This window comes from Cannabis sativa, chromosome X (genome assembly GCF_029168945.1).
Source record: "Cannabis sativa cultivar Pink pepper isolate KNU-18-1 chromosome X, ASM2916894v1, whole genome shotgun sequence".
In the NCBI taxonomy this organism is placed as follows: domain Eukaryota; kingdom Viridiplantae; phylum Streptophyta; class Magnoliopsida; order Rosales; family Cannabaceae; genus Cannabis; species Cannabis sativa.
This window is the reverse complement of record NC_083610.1, coordinates 82,703,836-82,726,613: the sequence shown is the minus strand read 5'-3', so window position 1 is coordinate 82,726,613 and position 22,778 is coordinate 82,703,836. Positions and strand designations below refer to the sequence as shown.

At 35.6% G+C, this 22,778-nt stretch overlaps 2 protein-coding genes across 3 annotated transcripts; both read left to right on the top strand.

Moving 5' to 3' along the window:
- Nucleotides 1-9,616: 9,616 nt before the first annotated feature.
- On the top strand, nucleotides 9,617-13,797 carry LOC115700592 (uncharacterized). Of its 2 annotated transcripts, none has more exons than XM_030628190.2 (11): nucleotides 9,617-10,434; nucleotides 10,517-10,571; nucleotides 10,687-10,786; nucleotides 10,884-11,127; nucleotides 11,244-11,303; nucleotides 11,397-11,524; nucleotides 11,829-12,411; nucleotides 12,538-12,652; nucleotides 12,752-12,801; nucleotides 13,005-13,148; nucleotides 13,287-13,797. In XM_030628190.2, exons 1-11 carry the CDS (start codon nucleotides 9,907-9,909, stop codon nucleotides 13,536-13,538), a joined length of 2,259 nt encoding a protein of 752 aa, XP_030484050.2. In that variant the 5' UTR covers nucleotides 9,617-9,906; the 3' UTR covers nucleotides 13,539-13,797. The 2 variants fall into 2 exon arrangements, with proteins under 2 accessions (XP_030484050.2, XP_030484058.2); XM_030628198.2 differs by having other exon boundaries at nucleotides 9,688-10,434; nucleotides 12,544-12,652.
- A 4,747-nt stretch (nucleotides 13,798-18,544) lies between these two features.
- Nucleotides 18,545-21,021, top strand: LOC133032635 (uncharacterized membrane protein At1g75140). Its single transcript, XM_061106698.1, has one exon. It carries the CDS (start codon nucleotides 18,842-18,844, stop codon nucleotides 20,831-20,833), a length of 1,992 nt encoding a protein of 663 aa, XP_060962681.1. The 5' UTR covers nucleotides 18,545-18,841; the 3' UTR covers nucleotides 20,834-21,021.
- The last annotated feature ends 1,757 nt before the right edge of the window (nucleotides 21,022-22,778 follow it).

Here is a 22,778-nt window from a genome sequence, read left to right as displayed (position 1 = left end):
TTCAATAATTTATCTTATTTTTTCAAAAATATCATTTTTTCCAATTTAACCACTTAAATACCAAAACTATTTATTTAATAATTAAAATTAATTATCAAATAAAATTGTCATTTAATATATTTATTAGTTAGACTTAATAAAGTCTCTTAATTAACAAATAAACCCTAGAATCTCTTTTTTTCACAATTAAACCCTGACTTAGTGAAAATTCATAAACTAGACATAGTCTAATTTTAGAATTATAATTAATTAATTAAAATCAATTAACTGAGTCTTACAAGCAGTATGGTCTCAACTAGTATGGGGACCATGGGCCTATACAACCGAGCTTCCAATAAGCAGATCTAGAATTTACCAAGTAAATTACCTAACTTATTAATTCCTTATTGCATCCACCATAAAACTTAGAATTGCACTCCCAGTCATATAGAACGCTCTATATGTTCCACGATATAGATACGCTATAAACATTTAACCATCGTTCTAATCCCAATAATTAAAGATCCTCTATAGATGATTTACACCGAGTGGGGACAAATTTACCGTTTCACCCCTCAATGTATTTTATCCTTAAAACACTTAGCTTCCTATAAATGATATTTCAGTGTGCTAATATAATCACTGAAACAAGAGCTCTTCCATTTATCTCTATTAAGTCAAGCTCGAAGGAAATTATCATTTTACTTCTATGTCCAGATAGAAGCTATAGATTCCATATCTATGTTTAGCGCTCCCACTCAGTTGTACTATCATGTTCCCAAAATGTACGTATCACCCTGACCAAAAAGTAGGCTTAACTAAAAAATCAAAGAACAAGAATAACACTCCTAAGATTAAACCTAAGCATGTCAGGATTAAGATCTTTTGATCTAAGATCAACTAGTGATATTGACTTAGAAAGATACAATGATAAGAATATGATATCTTTACCAAGATCAATATCGGTCCCAGTCCAATGTATACTCCATACATCCGAAACTAGCATACTCTGGCAATGTTCTTGAAAGAACATATCACTTATCCAAGGTGTAAGTATACTTTATCGCTGATTATCACATCAGTGTAAATCTAGTGCACTGATGAACCAGGGACATTATCTTTTGAAGCATATAATCACTATAACGTCCCTGCTTCAAGCCTCCATTGGGCCCTTACAACCATGGAATCATGGCTCTTATACACGAGTACGCCACTCTGGCTGCTTACTAGATTGATGACTGACCCTACAGACCACACAAGTGTTTCCAACGTGCTTTGTCCTCACTCGCACGCTTCTTGGGAAAACTTCCCAGGAGGTCACCCTTCCTAAAATTACTCCAGGTCAAGCGCTTAACTGTGGAGTTCTTTCGAGATGGGCTACCGAAAAATAAGATGCACCTTGATATAGGTAGTACCAATCAAGCAATTTAAGCTCTATTCAACTGTCCAGTCACATACCTACACAGTCTCAGAATCATCCATCTTGACCTTCCCCAAGCGATGTGGGATTGCACAGCTTACCCGGTGTTTCCCCTTACGAATCGCGGAACTACTGACTGTCACAATCACCCCCCTTAAGGGGTCCGACGTCCTCGTCGACCACACTTCCGGCTGGGTCAAGGCTATGATACCATCTGTAACGTCCCCGCTTCAAACCTCCCTTGGGCCCTTACACCCACGGAATCATGGCTCTTATACACGAGTACGCCACTCTGGTTGCTTACTGGATTGATGACTGACCCTACAAACCAACACAAGTGTTTCGGGCGTGCTTTGTCCTCACTCGCACGCTTCTTAGGAAAATTTCCCAGGAGGTCACCCATCCTGAAATTACAAACCAACACAAGTGTTTCGAGCATGCTTTGTCCATCTCCAGGAGTTTTCGAGATGGGCTACCGAAAAACAAGATCCACCTTATTAATATAGGTAGTACCAATCAATCCATTTAAGCTCTCTTCAACTATGCAATCCCATACCTACACAGTCTCAGAATCATCCATCTTGACCTTCCCCAAGCGATGTGGGATTGCACAGCTTCCCCGGTGTTTGCCCTTACGGATCACGGGACTACTGACTGTCACAATCACAATTACATTCCACTGTGTTGACATCACTGTAATTGTGAATAACTATATGTTCTGGACTTAATAGATTTTGTACACATTAAACCATAAACATGAAAACTACACGTATATATAAATGACTTCTAATCTTTTATTGATAACAAATCAGATTAGATTGAAATGGGTTTTATTTAGGGCATAAAATCTCAACACGTTTTTCGCACTATGATTGAGTACTTGACTTGCTATGTGTGGGCATGGTACTCTATCACTAAAGGCTTGAAGATTGATGAAGAACAATGATAAGGATTTGAAATCACTATGAAATGAGTCTCTCATCGACTTAGTTGTCTGACAGAGTTAGAAAACTAGGTTTAGATTAGTTGTATGTTGAGTTGGATGAGAATGAGAACATCATGTTCTTTTTATAGTATTTCAACTAGCGTTTAGGATTTAATTATATGTATTAAAAAAAATAAAATAATAGGCAAAACTTAGGGACCGTGCTTCACATTCAAGCATGATAACCCAAATTTTCCTTTATCAACTACTATTTACCACGTCACTCGTTTTATGATAAAATTAAATAGAATATGATAGAAAGATCACATTACTGTAAACGTTATATTTCGATAGATGTTATCAACGAGTCGTATACCATAAGGAGCAAAACTTGGTAATGTAAAAAATTCAGAAAAATAAAAAAATTAAGAGGAATTTTATTTGCACCTTAAAAATTTAAAAATACACCCCTTTCAATAATTTTTATTTTACATAAAATATATATTTAATTATATTAGTTTTTTTAATTAGTTTCTTCCAATTTATATTCTTAAAAAATATACATCTAAAACAAAAATAAATTATATTTTAAACATGATAACAAAAAAATTAAAATAAAATAAGAAAATTTATACTTGATTTAAAAAATATTATGAAAATAAAATTAAAATAAGTATTGAAACTAACACAAAATAATGTGAGAAAAAAATTTAGAGATATATTAAGAGTGATTTTTGAAAATTATTTTTAGCTTAATTTTTATAAATTTTAGGGTGTACTTATTAAGGCTGGGGATCCGATCCAATCTAATATTTTTTTCCTCATCCGATCCGATCCAATCCAATAAGTAATTGAATTTAGAAAATTATCATCTTATCAAATCCAATTAGACTTTAAAATCCAATCTAATCCAATCCATTTACTAATTAGATTGTATCAATTTTTTAATTGGATATCTAATTACACACCTAAATTTTAATATTAATTTAAAAATATAAAAAAAAATTAGTAAAAACTAAAAAATATAATTAATACATATTTTAATTTTTAATATTTTTTGTTATATGAATAATTTTTTGGTATAGATAATAAATGTAATTGGATTTAATTGATTTTTAATTAAATTTTAAGATTGACATTTAATAAACAATTTAATCTAATTATAATTCAATTTTTAACATCCAATCCAATATTCAATTTTTATAATTAAATTAGATTAGATGAATTCAATTTAATTAGGTTAAATTTTTTTTTTTTTTTTGAAAAGATAACTGTGTTATTATAAATTAAAGAGGATAATCATTTACAATAACAGAGTTGATCGATGGAGGAAAATTTTCCATCCAAGAGATAGACTCATCCCGCCCTAGAGCATATTTTGCTAAACAATCAGCAACCGCATTCGCAGATCGCTTTACATGAGTAACAACTATGTTAGGGAAAAAGGAAAGGAGACTAGTAATATCTAATATCAAATCATTAAAAGAGGAAACAGCCATTAGTTTATTGTTTAAAGCATTGGAGACCATAAGAGCATCAGTTTCCACAATCGATACTTGTAGTTGTAATTGAAGAGCCCAATTAAGGCTGAGGAACATAGCTTTAGCCTCCATTTCGTGCGAAGAATAGAGACCAACAGTCGGCATGGAGAAAGCTGCAATGGCATGGCCTGAAGAGTTCCTTACAACCGCACCAACACCAATAGTATGCTTAGTTGTATCTATGGCAGCATCAATGTTCAGTTTGAAGAGACCTGGGGGTGGTGGCTGCCATCTAGCAGGTGAAGATGCAACCGCAGGAGCCATAGTTGTAGAGGCGGGGAGAAGCGGATTCGGTTTTTGTATCGTAGTTGTGCCGCTCGATAATTGTTCAGATAGTTGGAAGAAAAGGCAGCAAGTGATGCAGCAGGTTTTGCCGATTTACCATGAACAACTTGATTCCGCTCAGCCCAAATGCACCAGAGAGTACAAAAAATCTGCTCCATTTCAGTTTTTGAGTGTATAGTGGAGAGGTGTTTAAGGTAATCTCCCTTATGTAAAGCAGTAGCCAAGTTCCAATCGAAAGTTGAAGAAGCATAACGCCAAACAGCCGTTGCATATCGACATCCAAAAAACACATGTCCAATTGACTCCCAAGCATTACGGCATACCGAACAAGTAGCATCAGTAATAACCTTCTTTTTGACTAAAGCTGTAGCCACGGGAAGAGCATCATGAATAACACGCCATGCGAAAATCTTAACCTTTTCTGGTAGTTGCAGCGACCAAAAAAATTTCCACCAGGATGTGTCGTTTGTGGAACTTGATGAATTGTTCTGGTCTGCTAGCTTAGTTGCAAAGTGGTATCCTGAATGTACCGAATATACACCATTAGTACTGTGATGCCATATCAGTTTGTCAGAGCTAGGAAAGTAGCTCAAGGGGATGGTAAGAATCCTTTCAACATCTGTAGGGTGGAAGCATTGTTGAAGCAGATTAACATTCCAATGGCGTTCTTCAGTAATAAAATTGGCCACCACAGCAGTCGGAGGTCCTTGATATAGGTATGGCAAAAAGGAATTAAAACCTGGCACCCATGGATCAGATCCACAATTGATATTTCGACCCTCTCCAACCTTCCAACGCAAACCAGCCAGCAACAGTTCCCTTCCATAAAGAATACCTTGCCAAGATAGTGAAGGTGAATGACCATGAGGGGCATCTTGGAAGGAGTTGTGGGGGAAATATCTACTCTTCAAAAGTCGGAAAATCATGGAGGATGGGTTTTCTAGAAGTCTCCAAGCTTGTTTAGCTAAGAGAGCTTGATTAAATTGCTCAAAAGAGCGGAAGCCCAAACCACCTTCCAATTTGGTTTTGCAAATTAATTTCCAGTTGCGCCAATGAATTTTAGAGCCAGATTCCGTTCGTCCCCACCAAAAATTAGACATCATTGATTCTAGTTGGTTGCACATGGTAACTGGGAGGCGGAAACAACTCATAGCGAAGGTTGGAATAGATTGAACCACAGCTTTTAACAAGATTTCTTTTCCACCCGCTGAGAAAATTTTTTCATTCCAACTATTCAATAACCTCCAAATTTTGTCTTTAACATCACTGAACATGAGTTGTTTATCTCTTCCAGAGTAGGCAGGTAACCCCAAGTATTTTTCATGACACTCACAAATCGGCATGGAAAGCGTTCTATGGAAAAAAACTTGAGCAGCCAATGTAGTGTTTGGTGAGAAGGACATTACCGATTTGTCAGCATTGAGAGATTGACCAGACGCCCGATGATAAATATCCAAGACTCTCTTGATGGCAAGGCATGACTCCTCATTAGCATAACAAAAAAGTAGGCTGTCGTCCGCAAATAGTAAATGAGAGATGGGATCGGATCTTCGTGTCAGCTTATAACCATGGAGATGACCCATGTCTTCTTCTTGTTGCAACAAACGAGAAAAACCTTCCGAACAAATTAAAAAAAGGTATGGTGATAAGGGGCAACCTTGCCTCAGCCCTCTTGTAGGAATAAGGGAACCCGATGTTTCACCATTCAATTGAAAAGTGAAACTGTTCGTTGACAAACAAGTCATGATAAGTGTGATCCATTGGCTGCAGAAACCCATTTTTTCCATTACTCGCTGGACAAAACACCACTCAACCCGATCGAAGGCCTTACTCATGTCCAATTTCATTGCAGCAACTCCCTTTCGTCCCGTAGTTCTGAGTTTGATTCCATGTATAAGTTCGAAGGCCACCAAGATATTATCAGTAATGAGACGGTTTGGTAAAAAGGCGCTTTGGCTTTCAGATATGACATGAGGGAGAAACACCTTAAAGCGAGCCACCAACACTTTAGTGATAAGTTTTGAGATAACATTACAGAGACTAATTGGTCTGTAGTCCTTCACATAGACTGGTTTTTTTTTCTTCGGAATCAAAGTAATGATGGTGGAGTTAAGGGGAGTTGGGTCAGCACCGTGGTTAAGAATGTTTAGAACAGCAGCCACAACGGAATCGCCCACAATGTTCCAATTATTTTGATAAAACATTGCCGACATACCGTCAATCCCGGGGCTTTTATCAGAGCCCATTGAAAATAAAGCTTCCTCAACTTCAGACCGAGTGAAAGGTTTGGCGAGTTCAAAGTTCATGTCATCAGTGATCGTACATGGAATTGCAGTAAGAACGGCATCAAGCGCGGGTAAATCAACAGGCTGGGATTGAAATATTGCAGCAAAGTAATCTTGAATAGCCTCTGACATTTCGTGCTTTGAAGTGACTTTAATTCCGGCTTCAGTAGTGATAGAGCGAATTTTATTATTGGACTTTCGTGCAGATGCTTTGGAGTGGAAGAACTTGGTGTTTCGGTCTCCCAACTGAAGCCAATCTATGCGGGATCGTTGCTGCCAGTACATTTCTTCTTGTTCAAGAAGATCATCAAGGACTGATTCATGTGCTTTGAGAGAGGCGGCTGTAGCTTCAGATTGTGTATTTAGATTATTCAGCGCTGCCACCGAAGCTTGAGCATCAGTAATTTTTCGTTTCATATTTCCATACTTTCGGATGTGCCATCGTTGAAGGTGAACAGCACAATTGTCCAATTGCTGAATGACATTTGAGATGGGATCAGTAGCAAAATCATTACACCAACAGTGATTGATAATTTCTTTGCTTTCAGGGTCAGCAAGCCACAATTTTTCAAAGCGAAATCGAGTGTGCGGTTTGAGGAGGTGATGATCATGGGCCACGGCTTTTATTGTTGCAGAAATAGCTCTGTGATCTGATGTGAAAAAGTCGAGATGTACTACTGGAGGTGATTCGAAATGTTGATCCCAAAAGGTATTTGTGAAACACCAATCTAACCTTTCTTTGATAGTGATGGTGGCTGTTCTATTTTTAACCCATGTGTAATGGTTTCCTTCATATGGTAGCTCCTTCAATTGACAGAGATCAAGAGCCTGACGAAACCCTTGAATTTGTGAGTCATTACGCAGAGCTCCACCAGATTTATCTCTTTGGGACAAAATTTCATTGAAGTCACCAATGATAATCCAAGGTGAAGTTGGAGCAATATCGTGCAATCTCTTCAAAAGTGTCCATGATAGTGCTCTGTTTGATGTTTCAGGGGCTCCATAAAAAGAAGAAAAGTGAAAGGAGGGACCATCTTCAAAGGACATGACACAATCAAAGTAAGTAGGACCAAAAGTGTTAAGGGAAACATTAACATTGTCTTTCCATAGTAGCATAAGTCCACCACCAAGGCCAACGCGTGGTGATTCCAGACCGCAACTGAAGTTTAATGATTGACGGAACCGTGAGATAGAGTTGTTACTAAGACGAGTTTCCATAAGAAAAAGTACTTGGGGTGACTGCTGTTTAACAAGCAGTCGCAAATGTCTGAACGCTTTGGGATTCCCCAGCCCCCTAGCGTTCCAACTCACGATTTTCATGGTGAAGAGCGGGGTTGCATCTCAACCTCCGCTGATTCGTCAATGAAACCATCAGAATCCATTATTAGAGAGGAAACAAAATGGTTTGAGCTATCTCCTTGGGACGAAGAAGGAGCAGCCATGGAGTCGTGTTGGCTACGGCACCGTTTTAACAATTGTCGCATAGAAAGTTGGTCCTGCTGACGCTTTGATTGCTTGTTTGGGTTATAGTTTTCTTTGTCAACACCAGAATTTTGGTATGTGGAAAAGGATCGGATGGTAGGAGGGGTAGTGGAGAAATGGGAGTTGTGATTTGGCATTGGGAGAGAATTGAGAGGGATGTTTGTATGAGGGAAGTAAGTTGTTGGAGGATAAGTGGCTACAGGTATAAAAGAAAGGTGTTGAGTTCCAATATCAGGAGTGAAAACATTGTCTAAATGTATTGTGGTAGAACTGGTGTGGCTTTTCAGATCAGCGGCAAGTGTAGTAGGATGGATGGCATTATGTGTAGTGTTGGTGGAAGAAGGGGATATGCCCTGATGAGAGGAGATAAGAGGGGTAGTTAATTGATGGTTGGAATGATGGTCTGGAGTTGGGCGATGGTGGACAGCAGTAGAAGCAACAAAAGAAGGATTAGGAGAAGTGGCATTCGGCTGGTGCAAAAAATTAGGAGAGGAAGGCGACAACAGTGGAGAAGAAAGGGTTTGGTTTGAGGTTTCTCCGTGTGATAAGGTTTTTGGTTGAGGGGAGAACATTTTGTTAAGTTGTGGGAGTGACGTAGTGATGGAGTTTCGAGCAAGGCGAGTAAGAAAAGGCCAGGCATTCCCTTTTGAGAAGTCTTGTCTATATCTGTCATATCCATTATTGGGTAACTTAGCACCTTTCATCCAAGGGCCATATTCAAAATCATCATTGTTTCCATTATCCATTCTCTCCATAAAAGCCACACATTTCTCAAATGGATGACCAAGACGACCACATTCAAAGCAAAATTCGGGTAGCCTCTCATAACGGAAATCAACCCAGAAATCATCCCTGACTCGTGGTAGACTAATCATTCGGCCTCTAAGCAAAGGCTTTGAAATAGGGAGTTTCACACGTATTCGCAAGAAGGGACCCCACCCTTCATCAAGGGAGTCTTCATGGACATCAACAAATTCACCAACAATATTACCAAGTGCCTTAGCAAGTGATTTTGATTTGCTAAGGAAAGGAAGACGATAAATTTGTACCCAAAATGGTGTGAAAGCCAAATCTGTGATTGAGACATTTTGCAGAACATCTGGCGTGTACATTACAATGAGATGGTTTTGAAAGTGCCATGGTTCCTTATTTAGAACTCTTAGTTTATCACCTGCACATCCAAAGGTAATTTTGAACATATCATCACGAAATTCAGAGACAATAGTCAGATAACGGCCTTTCCAGTGACTTGACATTTGGCTGATGAAAGTAGGCTTATGGATGAAAGATTCAGTAACAACTCGGGCAAGTAATACATGGCTTTGGTTTGAAGCAGTTGCAGTCGTGGCAGAGGAGTCCTCGTCAGTGAGGACAAGGGTTGATCTTTCCTCATCAGTAAGAGAAAGATCATTTTGGATTGAGTGCAGAAGAGGGTCCATAATCGGGTTGAATAGGCGGCTGAAAACAAAAGTATAGCAGGGAATAGGGGAACTGGGAATAGTGTATCGTGAGATGAAGAAGGAAGTTACTTAGGCAAGAACTGCTCTAGATCAAGGAGAAAAGGATAAAGCAAGGTAGTTGAGAAAAGGAAAGTGGTTAAAAACCCATAACGGCAACAGACCTAAGAAAGGCACACATATTCTCAAAACCATAAATACTTTTTTTGAGTACAAATATAACTCCCGTGTCCCCACATACTAATTAAAAGATATTTTATCCATAACACTTTAATCGCAATTTTAAAAAAATAAATTTGTGTCGATAACTTGGTATCTCCGTTTAATTGTAACGGTAACGGATGAAAGAGAGAATGAAAAAGATGATCCGAGTGGGCCCACCGCGTGTGACAGCGTTACAGGTAATTTTGGCGGTAAGAAGGGATTTTCCCTCGCAAATTTCAAAACACGGCGCCTAAACCCATCTTCTTCTTCTTCTTCTTCTTGAAAATCTCCGCATCTCATTTCTCCATTCTCTCCCAATCTCTCTACCATGGATAGCGACGACGAAATTCTCCCTTTTTCCTCCCCCGAGGGAGTTTCTCCTCCAGTCCGCGAAAGAAAGTTGAAGCGCTTGAAGAAAGCAATTAGGGTTTCAGATCCCCAAATCGAGCAGCAGTCTGATGTTGGATCTTTTATGGCGGAAGCTAATTCATCCCACTGTGAAAACTTAAACTTTGAAGTAGGGGATGAGTTCTTGGTGTCTAGTTCGGGATCGGAGGATCTTGATGAGGGAAATGATCTTGATTCTGGATTTACTGGTTTGGGTACTGAGGATAATGGTTTGGGGGCTAAGAGGGTTTTGGATTTTGGGAACTTTAGCGTGGGATCTGGTGAATATGGTGTAGATCGAAGCAATAAGACTGGAGATGGCAGTGGCGATGATGCTTCTGTTGAGGAACCGGAGAAGATTCAGCTTGATTCTGAATGTATTGTGGAAGAGAAGGACAAGAAGAAGAGGAAGAAGAAAGATGATAGCGGTGAGGGTAACGAGACTGATATCAAACGAATGTCGGAGAAGGTAAGACTTTGTCAAATTCTGAGTTTGAATTTGCAATGAGTTTTCTCGTGTGCTTATTCTTCCCGCGCTTATCAATCTGCAGAAAAGAAGAGAACATCTAAAACAACTCCACGCTGAATCTCAGAGGCTGTTGCGAGGTATGAACACTTAACTGAATCTTCATTCTATCTAGTGCATAAACCTCTTACACTCGGCTATCTGGTTAAACTATTGTACTTACTTGAAAATTGCACTTTTTTTTTCCTTGATAAGAAACTAGAGACGCAAAGTTTAAATCAGCACCACTTGTTCAGAAGCCTATATCTTCAGTTTTGGAGAAGATTCGACAAAGAAAGTTAGAAGTTGCGAGAAAGTGAGTATTCCATATCTGATTTTGAATTTGTAGGTTAACGAAGTTTATAATGCGGCGAAGTGACTCTTGAGTTTACCATTTTTTGGCTTGGTGACAGATCTGCTAGTATTAGAGGTACGTCTTTCATTGACGATAGTGACAGTTTATCAGGGGATGATTTTGTACACCCAAGTACAGAAGTAATCGAGTTAGATGCTAGAGAAGGAGATAGAGCTCCAGCAACTATAGATGAGGGGAAAGTTGCAGGTGGGACTGAAGCAGAGGGCAGTATCCATGGGCTGCAGAAGGATGAATCTAATCATAGCATTGCTAACACCCGAGTAACAGTTTCAGCTCAGATGGTATGTTACTGGATGTTGACTTAAAAAACATTTCTGGCTAATTATTTAATGGATGGAAACAGTAGATATCTGGTTCTGGCAATTTCAACTTGTTTTACATGGGTTTTTGAATTCAGGTTATGAATGAGGAATCAAAGCAATCACAATCGTTTCGTGCTCCTAATGATGATACTCAGGTTATCTTTCACTTTCTCACTTAATGGTTTGAAAATGTTCTACATTCCAATTAGTTTGTATTACAACTAATAACTTGTTATTTGATATTGTAGGATTTGTTTTCTGATTCTCAAACAAGTGACTCTAAAAATGAGACACCAAGCAGTCCTTTGGAAGAAGCTTTTGTGCCTTCAGTACTCGCAATGAACTTGAAGTTTGACTCTGCCCCTCCAGATGATGTGTAAGCATTTATAATTCTATCTCATCCTTGGAAATGCCCTGTAGCATTTTTTCGATCTCCTATTCTGTTGTTTAATTTATGCTGTATACAATACTAATAATTGCTTTAGTTATTGCAGTTGGTGTATGCTAATATTTGGATATGTTTATTAAGTCTGTCAATATTACACGCACATACTAAAGTCAATTATAAGAATGCACAACTCTGTGTTTTTATTAATTGCAAACCTGTAAACACAGCACTTGCAGTTTTTTATAAACCACAGTTCCCGCAATTTAAATTTAGATGTCATTTTTCTTTGTAGTACTTCTGATGAAGAAGAGGTTGATGATGACAAAGAGAATGTTAATCCCCACCCATCTGAATCAGCTGGTTTGACTTTGTCTCCAACTGGTGATCCTGTCAAAGCTTTTGTTGATGATGAAGCTGAAGAAGAGGATGACAGTGACAATGACCTGTTACGATTCAAAGATAATGATGAAGATGAAGATGATGAAGATCTTGAAGATCTTAAAGATATGATAGCAACAGGATATGAAGAACAGCCAATTGATAATGAAAGACGCAATGAACTTCACCAGAAGTGGCTTGAGCACCAGGATGCAACTGGTACGGAAAATCTTCTGCAGAAGTTGAAGTATGGTTCAAACCTTAGAGGACCATCTTTAATTGAAGAGAAAGAAGGTATGGAAGATGAGGAGTCTGGTGATGATGATGATGATGAAGCATCGGAAGAGTTGACTCCATCAAATCTTGTGAAGATGAATTTAAAGAAAGTAAAGCAAATGATTCCTCAAATGTTTACAGACAGCAACGATGCATACTTATCATCTGATGATGATGAAACAGAAAAGAGGCACGCCAAACAGTGTTTGCTTGAGAAAGCTGTGAGTTATTTGATGTGACTGTTTCCATGCATACTTGAAACTTTCCTATTTATTGCAGTCATGCTTTCGATTCAAAGCTTTCATCTTATTTTATTATAAAGACTAAAAATAGATTGTGTGAAACAGGAGCAGCAGGTTACTTTCTTGTCACCAGCAGAAGATGAAAGTTCTAGAGAAGTTTTTTGTCGAATAAAGAAGCTGAATCTTGTGCCTGATATTAAGAGGAGAGCTAAAACAAATAGTACGATAATTTATATGCAGAATAATGAAGATATGCAGTATTTCACAGAGTGATCTTCTTCTTATTATTATTTCTTATCCTAATTGTTGTGTTTTGCAGCACATTTTGATATGTCTCACATGGGAGTAAACAGGAGCCTTTCATCAAGGGTATGTAGTTTTCTCTAATTTATGAAATCAAGCTATGGGATGAAAGGTTTATTAATATATTATATTTAAATATGCTAAAAGGAATGTATTAGATCGTCAAATTTTAGCGATGAGGGTGACATAAGATTTCAGTAACAAGTGATCATTGTAAAGTTACGCTGTTAGATGCTGCTAAGTTATAACAATGTGTTTGCTTGTCACAGTCATCTTTCCTTAGCCGGGGAGGATCAAGTAATTTGCCATCCTCCAAGAAGCAAGGATCAACAACAGCTCGCTCTTTTATCTTTGAACGAGATGATAGCAATAGTAGAAGCGCACTCACAGCATCGGAGGATGCTTCAGAAACGGTAAGTTTTTCCAAGAAGGAAGTGTAGGTGGTTATACATATTTGTCATGGTACCATTAAAATATAAAAGGGGTCAGTCATTGTATGCATTCTTAATCTTGCATGTCCATAACTTTTTATTGGTTTAATTTTCATATAGGACAAGCAAATTCAGAGAGAGAATCGACCAAAGGTAACATCCTTTAAGATTAGCAACTCCCAAGTAAAGATAACCAAAAGCTCATCATCTGTAAAGAAGCAAGATACTTCATTGTTGGATATATTAAAGCGAACTTCTATGACATCGAAGCGATACAAAACTGATAGTGTGGTCACCCGAACCGATTCTATGTTAGCCTCATTCAAGTTGGTGAAGAAGCCGGTGAAGACAAATGAAGATCGTAGTTTGTAGCTGACCATTCTAAAATGCTGTACTACATATTCTACTGATTCATATGAACTCATTAAATGTTTATGCGATTCACATTAATTGGTTGCATTATTGTTGTTGGATGAATTTTAGACAACAAGGAAACCATAAACACTATGTGAGTATCCGTTTAAAGTAGCAAGTACTCAAGAAATCACAATAATAATAACTGAGACAAGAGGAGTGGTTGGACAAAGCTTGTTTGTCTACGCTAGCGTTATGAAGTTTGTCATTAGCTTTATTTCGTGGTTATACAAAGTGTTTATATATATATATATTAAATGTTTTTTATTGCAATTAAAATATAAAACGACCAAGGACTGAGTTTTTATTTTTGGCTTTTTCTGTAAAAGCTAAAAAAGGCAATAATATTATATAAATATAGTGCATTGGCCAAATAAGCATTTATACACTCCTAAGAGAAAAAACAATAAAAATATCTCTTCCTCTATAATTCCAGTCGCACCAAAATTGCTTCTGAGAAACAAAGCCAACCGAGCCAAAAGGAACTTGGCAACGAAGAAGCAATGTCGGCAAATGAAGAACACCATCAATCCCGGCGAATCAACTTGAGAAGAAGAAAAATATTGAACCAGAAATCAACCATTACTGATTGATGAATGATTTTGTAGAAAAAAAAAACATGGTTTGAAACATAAACTCAACCCTGTAAAATAATTTAGATTCCATAAACTAATTTCTCCTAAATTCAATATACAGATTCGTAAAATATAGATTTGTAACAAATAGATATCGAGATTTCGATCAATCCAAATCAAGTATAACTAACAAAATATTAGTAGCTAATATTATACCTATTGCATTTATATTATTTTCTAGAATTTCAATCTTGAATTTATTCAGTTCCGATCGCGACGAGTCATTCAAATTTGCATTCATCTCGCGCAATGAATCTTGCAACATTGTTTGAATTTTTTGTTTCTAAGTGGTTGCATTATAGTTGGCCTTCATTTTTATTAACGCTCTGATAATTGACATATCAATAATTACGAACTAATAATGCTACAATAATTTTAGTCTTATAAGTATTTCATAGTGACAATCCAACACAAGGCTTTTATAAAAAACAATTATAATACGATTAGTTTTTTCATATTTAAACATTGGTCGAGTTCATGTTGGTTTACAATGTCTTACTGTTCTTTCTTCACAAAATATTCTTAATATACAAGTCATTGTTCATCAGTGCAACAAAACTTTGTTAAATTTTTTCTTAACAATGTCTAAACACATTATTCATATATAGTTGGACCTACGTTGTTAATCAGCTAACATTCGTGCTACTAAAATATTATTATGTAATAAATCAGGGTTTGGAATTGGTAATACGCAACTCATATAGAGAAAACTCTATTGGGGTAAGCTTGTTTTTATTACGAAGTAAAGGTTGTCATTAGTTGTTTATAGGTTGTCAAATAGATGTCTGACATAATAATGTATATAAATAGTTGATGTTGTGCATGTATCTTCAATGCTCTATTGTGTTGCATTTTTTTTTTTTTACAGTTTTCTTATAGTTGGATGACCATATTTGAATTTTTCAAAATTTCAGGAAACATAATCAATTCCATTTCTCATACAGTTCAATGTGCAGTTTGATCAAGGAATAAATTATGTGAATTACAAAGCTAGTGGTAAATTTATCTCAATGTATTGCAAATATGAAGAACTTGTGCACAAGTTGAAGCAAGTGCTAGAATGCAACCAAGAAAATACTCAACTGCAACTAAAATACCAAGTGAAATGAGGTTACTAACTACTGAGGATAAATGATGACCCAAGCCTATTCTTCTACATACAACTAAAATTGAAAGAACTTGACTTCACAAAGTATCCATTATGTGTGAACATGGTCAACAACACATCAACAACCAACACCACCTCTTTCTTTGCAATGAGTAGCTCATTAGTTGCATAACCGTTGTTTCAAGGTTGTATGACATATTCAAAATATTAACAGAAACATAAAGCATTATCAACATCACATTTGACACATTAATGTGAAGTTCTAAAACTTTTCCTATTACATTAACTATTCTGTTGAATCTTCAAAAGTTGTCCAACCATTGATTGATAGTTGTAAAAAAGGTGTTATACATAACACAATAATTCAAAGATTCAAATAACTTCTACAACTATATTCCTAGGTTTACTAATTAGATAGGTTGCATAAAAGTTATTTCATTGTTGAATCAAACATTATATACGTCGACACAATTCAAAAACACGTGCAAAAACATAAGCATGAAAACAAAATACAATACCATACAATCCAAACCCGTAATCAAGGTGAACTATTCAACCCTAAATTGAATGCACTGACCAACAATGTTTGCCCGAAATTCCTTCGAATTGGACTAATGCACCTCTTTTAAGAGAATACCATGAAAAATTTGAGGGGACAATTATGAATGGAGGAATATATAAAAATTTATCAAATTGGGTTGCACAGAACAAAGCCTTAACATTTCCTAAAAGAGTGAAATTAAGCTTCTCAATGACATTGTTACTTGTCACTTTCGATCTATAATGATTAGAACAGGATACTTGTATTCCCATTCCTAAAATAAAAAAAAAACATGTCAAAATGAAAGCAAAAGGTGAACACAGTGTAAACAAACTACAATACAACTGTTAGCAAATTGTTTAAAAACAACACCATACCAAAATAAAAAAAAATGGTAAATAATTGCCCAAGGAATACTAAAAAAACATTAAAAAATAGTACAAATATTCATTACGAAATAAAGTCTAAATTAAACCAAAACAAATACATCAATGGCCAACTATTTATGCCGAAAAACTAAAAAATAACCTAAATCTAAAAATATTCCCAATCAGAAAATCTATCACTAAGAAAACAACAAAATAATAAAATACATAAAACATTGGAATCAAAATCACAACGAAAAATATTAAACAAAATAGAGACAACATTTCAAAATCAGGGCAAAATCGAAAAGAAACTGAAACCAAACCTTAGGAATTTGATCTGCATGCTTCTTCCCCCTCTTAACTTCTGGAATCGAACTCTTTCCTCTTTATTTTTTTTTTCTTTAAAGGACTGTAATCCTATTTTTTGCACTATGACGTGGCAGTTAGCTGGATGACACGTGTCTCACACTTTCTTACCTGGGCGAAAGGTTACACTCTTAGTAGCCCTCAAGGATTGGTAGAAAGGTCCATGTTATCCATACATAGCAGGATGTTTGGGTAAAGTCATCAAGGAAAATTTGCCCAAGCTTGATCGTGTGATCAACTCGCATGCACAAGCCAGGAAATGTGAGTTGGCAATTTCGAAGATGGACGTCGTTTTTTCCAAGTGTGCATGTCACAATGATAATCCCTACATTCGTGGGATTAATAAAGGCAATAAGCCTAGATTTCTAATCTCTACATTGTAATTTATGGAATTAAACTAGTTTCCTATTTTATTCATTATAGATTAAGGGAAATCATTTTTCATATAATGAGCCCCTATATATAGGGGTTTAATCTCACTATTAGGGACACGAGATGGATTCAGAAAGAACACTCAATAGAGAAATAACGATCTAAGAGAGAATTACTCAGATATCTATTGTAAGAGTTTTAGAGAGAGAATACTTTGTTCTTTATCTCATAAGTTAATATAACTTAAAGGCGAGTAGGCTATTACCATCATCATTGGGCCGAACCTTTAGAAATTTTGGTGTTCTTTTTATTTACTGTTTTTACTTTTTATTATTTACTTTATCTAATCGCTTTATTTTGACTCATTGTCGTTGGTTAGAAGAGAAATCAATATTTTGGTGCTTCCATTGAGAGTAGAAACACAAGCTTTTTGTCTCAAGGGGTATTTTTAACGACCTTAAAAGTTCAGGGGATATGATTTGGTACATGTCAAAGTTCAGGGGGCAAAAATTCTAATTAGTCTATCCACTTATATAGATGATGTCTACATAAGACTCTTTAAGTTAATGTAAATTAACTTAGTAGGGGTATATTGGGCAACTCACTTATAAAAGTGAATATATTTTAATAAAATATAATATGAAAGTATTTTTGATTAATGAATATACAAAATAAAGGCTAATTAAGATTTTTTTTCTCCTCGAACTTTGACATGTACCAAATCATGCTCCCTGAACTTTTTTGGGCGTTAAAAATTCCCCATGAACTATTGAGATTGTTAGATTTAAGGACTTTAGTCTAATTTTAGTAAAAAAATTATAACATGAATGAAAGTTCAGAGGGCATGATTTAGTACATATCAAAATTTGAGGGACATGATTTGGTAGATATTAAAGTCTAGAGAGCATAATTTAGTACATAAACAATCACTGAAACAGTAAAATTAAATAAAATTAGACAAAAGTCTTTAAATCTAACAATCTCAATAGTTAAAGAGAAATTTTTAACGGCCAAAAAAGTTCAGGGGACATAATTTGTTACATATCAAAATTCAGAGGAAAAAATATTAATTAGCCAAAAATAAAAGTATTTTTTAATTTATCCCATAATTATAAGAGCAAATAAATATAGCAAAATTTTAAAGTGTAAAATGAGAGTAAAAAATTAAAAAGAATCTATACATAAATATGATGCTTTACCTACCTAAGAACAGATATATATAATAGATAAATAATAGATATTTTGTAAAAATTATTAATTATTTATTTTATATATAAAATTAAAATATATTAATTATATTTTAACAATTTTTCACGTAGATCAACACATACAAAGCCTGCTAAGCAATAAGTGTCTGAATGAGATTGGTGGGACACTAATTTTCCTTTTATAAGTGTCCAACCAATCTCATTCAGCCACGTAGCATGAACTGGTAGGTTAAATCGGCTTCGGATGTAAAACATTTTTGTTTTGTTTATAATAGGTGCGATTTATGTCCCAATCCACCACGTGTCACAACACTGTAGGTGAGCACATATATCTAAGTATAGAATTGTCTTTACTGCAACATTTTCCATTTTTCTATTACACTACCGGCCACCCCACCCTAGATATTCTCGCTCGTGTAAATTAGATTAGAGCAGAAAATTGTTGCCCTAAATCTGAATCTAATTTGTGATCCGTACACAACACAGTCAGTCACACTACTAATGTTGAGTTCTCACTCCAAAAATAGATCAATCCTGTGGAATTATTGAATCTACAATGGACTTGAGGACATAGATACTGTACTCCCAGATCCACAAAATTCTACCTTTTTGCTACAATGGAGATGCACTGATATGATGCCATAGTTATTATTAGCTTCTTCAATGGCGAATTCACTCAAAGGCAAGCTCTTTTTCATCTATTTTCTTTTCGTTTTAGCTTCCCCTCCACTTCTTAATCGGGCTTTTGTGAGTTGTAACACGGTCCTGATCCAAGACGAATCTGATGACAAAACCGGGAGTAGTTTTGTATTGGATCCACAACTTGCTCTATTGCAAAGACTGGATGAAATAGTGAGAAACCTTAGTGAAATAGTTGCTAGATTAGAATCTAAGCTACCTGATTCCTCTGAAAGGGTACTAAGGGAGGATGACAATCTTGTCATAGAAGCTTTAAAGCTGGAAAAGGGAAAAAACGATTTAAGAAAGAGAAAGTACGAGGTCAAAAAGTCCATTACAGAAATGGAAGAAGAAGGAGCGAAGGGAAAAATCCAAGATGAGTCGAGATCAGGAGCTGTATCGGTCACGAAGTACAGTCCTTTTTGGTCTGAGAGGTTCCAGTTTGTATCAGCTGTGAAATTGGATTCTCAGGCGACTTGTATAAATGTGTTGCCATTTAGGGATTACGAGGGTTTAAGTAAGTATGTTGCTGTTGGTGATGAGAGAGGGACTGTTTATGTGTTTTTGAGAAATGGGGATGTTTTGGTTCAGCATCATACTCTCTCTGAATCCCCCATCACAGCCATGGTTTCTTATTTATCAATTTATAAGAACGAGAGTTTTGTGGTCACAGGGCATAAAGATGGTATAATCTTGATTCATCGGATATGGGAGGGATCAAGTGGAGAGGATTGGAGCTCGCTTCTTATTGAAAACGTTGGTAAGTTTGTATCCCCTGATTATGATGGAGGAGATGGAGCATCCATAACAATCTTGGAGGTTCATCATGCTGGAAGAATGAAGTACATTTTGGCCACTGATGTTAGGGGGAAGATATGGGTTTTCAGAGAGAATGGGACACTTTATGGTTCAACTACACCCAACAGTAGGCCACTAGCTTTCTTGAAGCAGCGGCTTCTGTTCCTGACGGAGAGTGGAGCAGGGTCTTTAGATTTGAGAAGTATGAAGGTCAGGGAATCTGAGTGTGAAGGTTTGAACCATTCTCTTGCTCGGAATTACGTCTTTGATGTGATGGAGCGGTCTAAAGCATATGGTTTTACATCAGAAGGTGATCTTATCCATGTTTTGCTGTTAGGTGATATAATGAACTTCAAATGCAGGGTTAGATCTAAGAAGAAGTTCGACATGAATGATCCTCTTGCACTTCAGGCAATAAAGGGTTATTTGCTTATTGTGAGTGAGGATAAAATTTTTGTTCATAATGTTTCATCTCAGCATTATGTTAGAGTTGGAGCTCCTCGGATTATTTTCTCTGCTGGTCTTGACGAATTAAGATCATCTTTCCTGAATTATCAGAACATTGAATCAGATGAGGAGAGGAATAGGGTAATCCCCTTGATAGCCAGTGACCGTGAAAAGTTTATTGTTGTTGGGCTTGGTGGTGGCTATGTGGGCATGTATCGCTCCAACCTTCCAGTATATAAAGGGGAATTCAATACCATATTTTGGACAAGCCCTGTGCTGTTCTTTGTACTTTTTCTCTTTGGAGCGTGGCAATTCTTTGCTAAGAAGAAGGAAGCACTTACCTCATGGGGACCAGATGATCCTTTTAGTTCTACTTCTACTGCTGCTGGTGCCACAACTGGTGCTCCTTTAGGAACAACTAGCTCTGGAGACAGAGTAGACAGATCTTTTATAGACTCTTCTTCAAGAAATAACGATATGATGGAGCTTAGAGGGAGTGGCCTTAGGGGGCCGACGAGAAGGTACGTTTCTCCGCCTAGATATTCCGGTGGTGGTGCCACAAGTTCCTTTAGGCCAGCTTCTGTTGACCATAACAATAGGCCAACTTCTGTTGATCCTAACTTCAGAAGTTCAGAGCTGAAATATAGAAGCCCGGGTATAGATTCAACAGGTTTTCCTAAGAGAAGAGAAAGTTTGTTCGTAAACAATCAAGGTGTGGATGATAGCAACTAACTTTGTGTGATCAACTGTACCAAACTTTTGTTTTAGTTAAGCAGTTTAAGTTATTTTGATATATTTTTTTTCTTCTTCTTCTTTTTAAAATGATTCATTTGGCATTGTTGTGCTGTCATTTGAAGTCACACTGGCTGCTTCTGTAACCTCAGCTTTCACAAATAAATCTAATACCCCTTTTTATTTTATGTATTCTGTAAGCATTTTATATTTTTCTTTTTTAACGCTTGTATTTGTCTCGATAAATTTTATTGAATTATGGGAAAGAAGACCAAATTATCAAAATTATACCGAAACAACAATATTTGGTTGAAATAATAAACTATTAAATAACAACGAACAAACTAATATCAGCATTACTCGAATCACACAACTTTGACAAACACACAAAACCAATAGGGAAATTTGATTTGATTTTTTTTTTTTTGGTTCTTTTCGCCAACTTTAATTATTATTACAGAAAAATGTGTTCCAGCCAGTTTTTGTCAAATTTTGTCTATCAAGATTTTAGGATTCAAAATTCAATCTATAATGTAAACCTGTAAAAACGTTCATTTCAATTATTACTTCATAGATTTCAAGTACTCATGTATAATTTTTTTTGGTTGTGTTTGCGTTTTTTTCTTCTTCCACATATTTTTGCAAGTGGAAATTGTAAATTTTAATTAATTTTTTTTTTTTGGATAGATTTAAGATTTTCAATTAAAATTAATACTATAACGACGGTTCATATTAAAAAAATTTACTATAAGGATGGTCTAGTAATGGTACCATGAATACAACCCTCTCAAATTGATCAATTTTTGTCGCAAACTATCGTTTTTATCTCAAAAATTATGTGATTATCGTTAGAACAACGCTAAATATCAATTTATCATTGTTTATTTTCTTGAAAAATAAAGTTTTCATTGCAATACTGCCAAAGAATCATTTTCTGCCTAAAATTAAATTTTTATAGCGCCATCGTTAGACATTATTTTTTTAGCTAAAAAACTTAAAGTTTTCATGAAACTATCGTTAGACTATTCTTTAATATAAAAAAAATCTACAATTTTCAAAGATCGAGATTTGGAGTAAAAATAATGTAAAAAAACCAAAAGTCTCTTACATATATATTAGAAATCTACGAATTTGTATTTTACATGAATATTTTCTCAAGTTCAAGATTTAATTCTTTCTTAAAACTTATATAAACCACTCTAAACTAATTTTTTTTTTACATAAATATATATACATATATATTCAAAATGGACAAATTAGTGTTTTACATGAATATTCGTTTTACATTATGTACTCAAAATTTGTGAATTAAAAATGATTTTAAGAGTCTTTGGATAAAAATTAAAAAAATAAAACTCCCACAAATATTTGTGAAGGATATGGCGCATAACTGTGTGTGAAGGTGTAGTAGAAAAGAATAAATATGGTAGATTTTTTTGAAAAGATGAGTGCTAATTACAATCTCCTATTACAATTTCTTAGTCAACTTCCACGTTTGAAATTATATATCGAAATAATTTTTTTCAAATTCTTTTTTATAGCGGTATTCGTTATAGTTACAGTATATCATCCCTGTAAATTTTAAAAAAAATTCAAATAGTTTACAGTACCAAAAATAGAGTTCCTTTCCTGATATTCCAGTTTACCACGCGTGTTCAAAAAACTTCAAATGTATTTTTGGTACTGTAAACTATTCAAAAATTTACAAGAATAATGTTGTAATCATAACGAATACTGCTATATAAAAAAATTGAAAAAAAATATTTCGGCATGTGATTTCGAGCGTGGAGATTGATTAAGAAGTTATAATTGTAATCAGCACTCCTCCAATCTACTAAGCACTCCTCCAATCTACTAAGCACATGCTTTCTGATCTTATGGCACGTTTACTATACAGTATTCAGAATCAGAATAATTTAAAGGAGAAATGTAACGGAATAAATGA